The 1,161-nt window shown below is 38.3% G+C and overlaps 1 protein-coding gene across 8 annotated transcripts in view; it reads right to left on the bottom strand.

The window, feature by feature from the left end:
- The window catches only part of LOC119586978 (required for meiotic nuclear division protein 1 homolog), an 11,528-nt gene that overhangs the window by 2,210 nt on the left and 8,157 nt on the right, over positions 1-1,161 (bottom strand). For all 8 annotated transcript variants that reach the window (XM_037935716.1, XM_037935720.1, XM_037935718.1 and 5 more), the window contains one exon: positions 722-941. In XM_037935716.1, the coding sequence (XP_037791644.1) occupies positions 722-941 (220 nt within the window). The remainder of the gene's footprint in view (positions 1-721; positions 942-1,161) is intronic.

Genomic DNA, 1,161 nt, shown 5'->3' on the forward strand with positions numbered 1-1,161 from the left:
ACACTATGTTAATATCAATTTTTTTTTTAATCTGTTCTCAACAGACCAGAAGAAAAAAGTACTTGCCAAGAGCTCACAACTTCTCATATTCCTTTTGCTAATTCAAACTCAATGACCATCTATTCCAAGTTCAACCCTAAAGGTCTGGGTTGCCTCCAAATCAAGCATGCCTTAGTCACCTCACAGAGCATCATCTCTATAAAAGCTATTTTCCTGCCTCTATTTTATGTGAATGGGTAAACTCATATATTTTGATACGGTTGGCACATTTCCTCCAGCCCCACCCTTTTCCTATACCTCACTGTGCCTTGTGTGCATCTGAGTGGCTTCTCCTTCCATCCAATTGTGTCTATAAGCCCCTGCAAGCCACAAGACACCAATACACCTATCATTCCATTCCTTAACTTCATCCCTTATTACTCCTTCTTTTCCTAAGCAAATTTGCACTATCGTTTTCTTTTTAATTTTGTGTGCTACCTAGGGAACTAAGTTATCCAGACCTAGATTATTCCTTGCCCAGATCCTGCTATTTTTGCAGGCAGTGATGATCTAATGTATAATCATCATGTAGTTGTATGTAACCAAAACAGTAAGATGGGAGGGTGGAGGTGGGCTTGCCTATTTGATGCACAGTATGAGATGTGCATTTTCTGGTGTCTCAAATTTGCCTTTTGGGGTTAAAATCTTACACCTGGAGGGCTCATGCATGAAGTTGACTCACGGTAAATCACTGTAGGCATACGTCAGGCTCTCACACTCCTCCTCCACGGCTTCCTCATCATATCTTCCAGTCTCATATTTCTTCAAAAAACGGAGGACGTTATCTCGCTCTATTTCAGGTACATTCCAGAACACAACAGAACCCTCTCGAAAAAAGTAGATCTCGCGATTTTCTGTTTCTACTCGATACGTGGCCACCATGTGCAAGACATCACTGGCATCTAAAGAGAAGGCATGAAATGAGTAGTATTAATAGCATTAAGTGTCATATTCTATTTTTCATGTATCTTACTTTAATTGCAAGTTATGATCATGAGTATCTAAAATCAACAAAACCTATATTTTGATATAGATGAACATTTTAAAATCTCATCAAAACTGGTCTATATAAAATAAGGAAAGATTTTTCATCCTCAATCCTAAGTATTTTTGATGAAATGT

Source organism: Penaeus monodon, chromosome 22, assembly GCF_015228065.2.
Source record: "Penaeus monodon isolate SGIC_2016 chromosome 22, NSTDA_Pmon_1, whole genome shotgun sequence".
Classification (NCBI taxonomy): Eukaryota; Metazoa; Arthropoda; class Malacostraca; order Decapoda; family Penaeidae; genus Penaeus; species Penaeus monodon.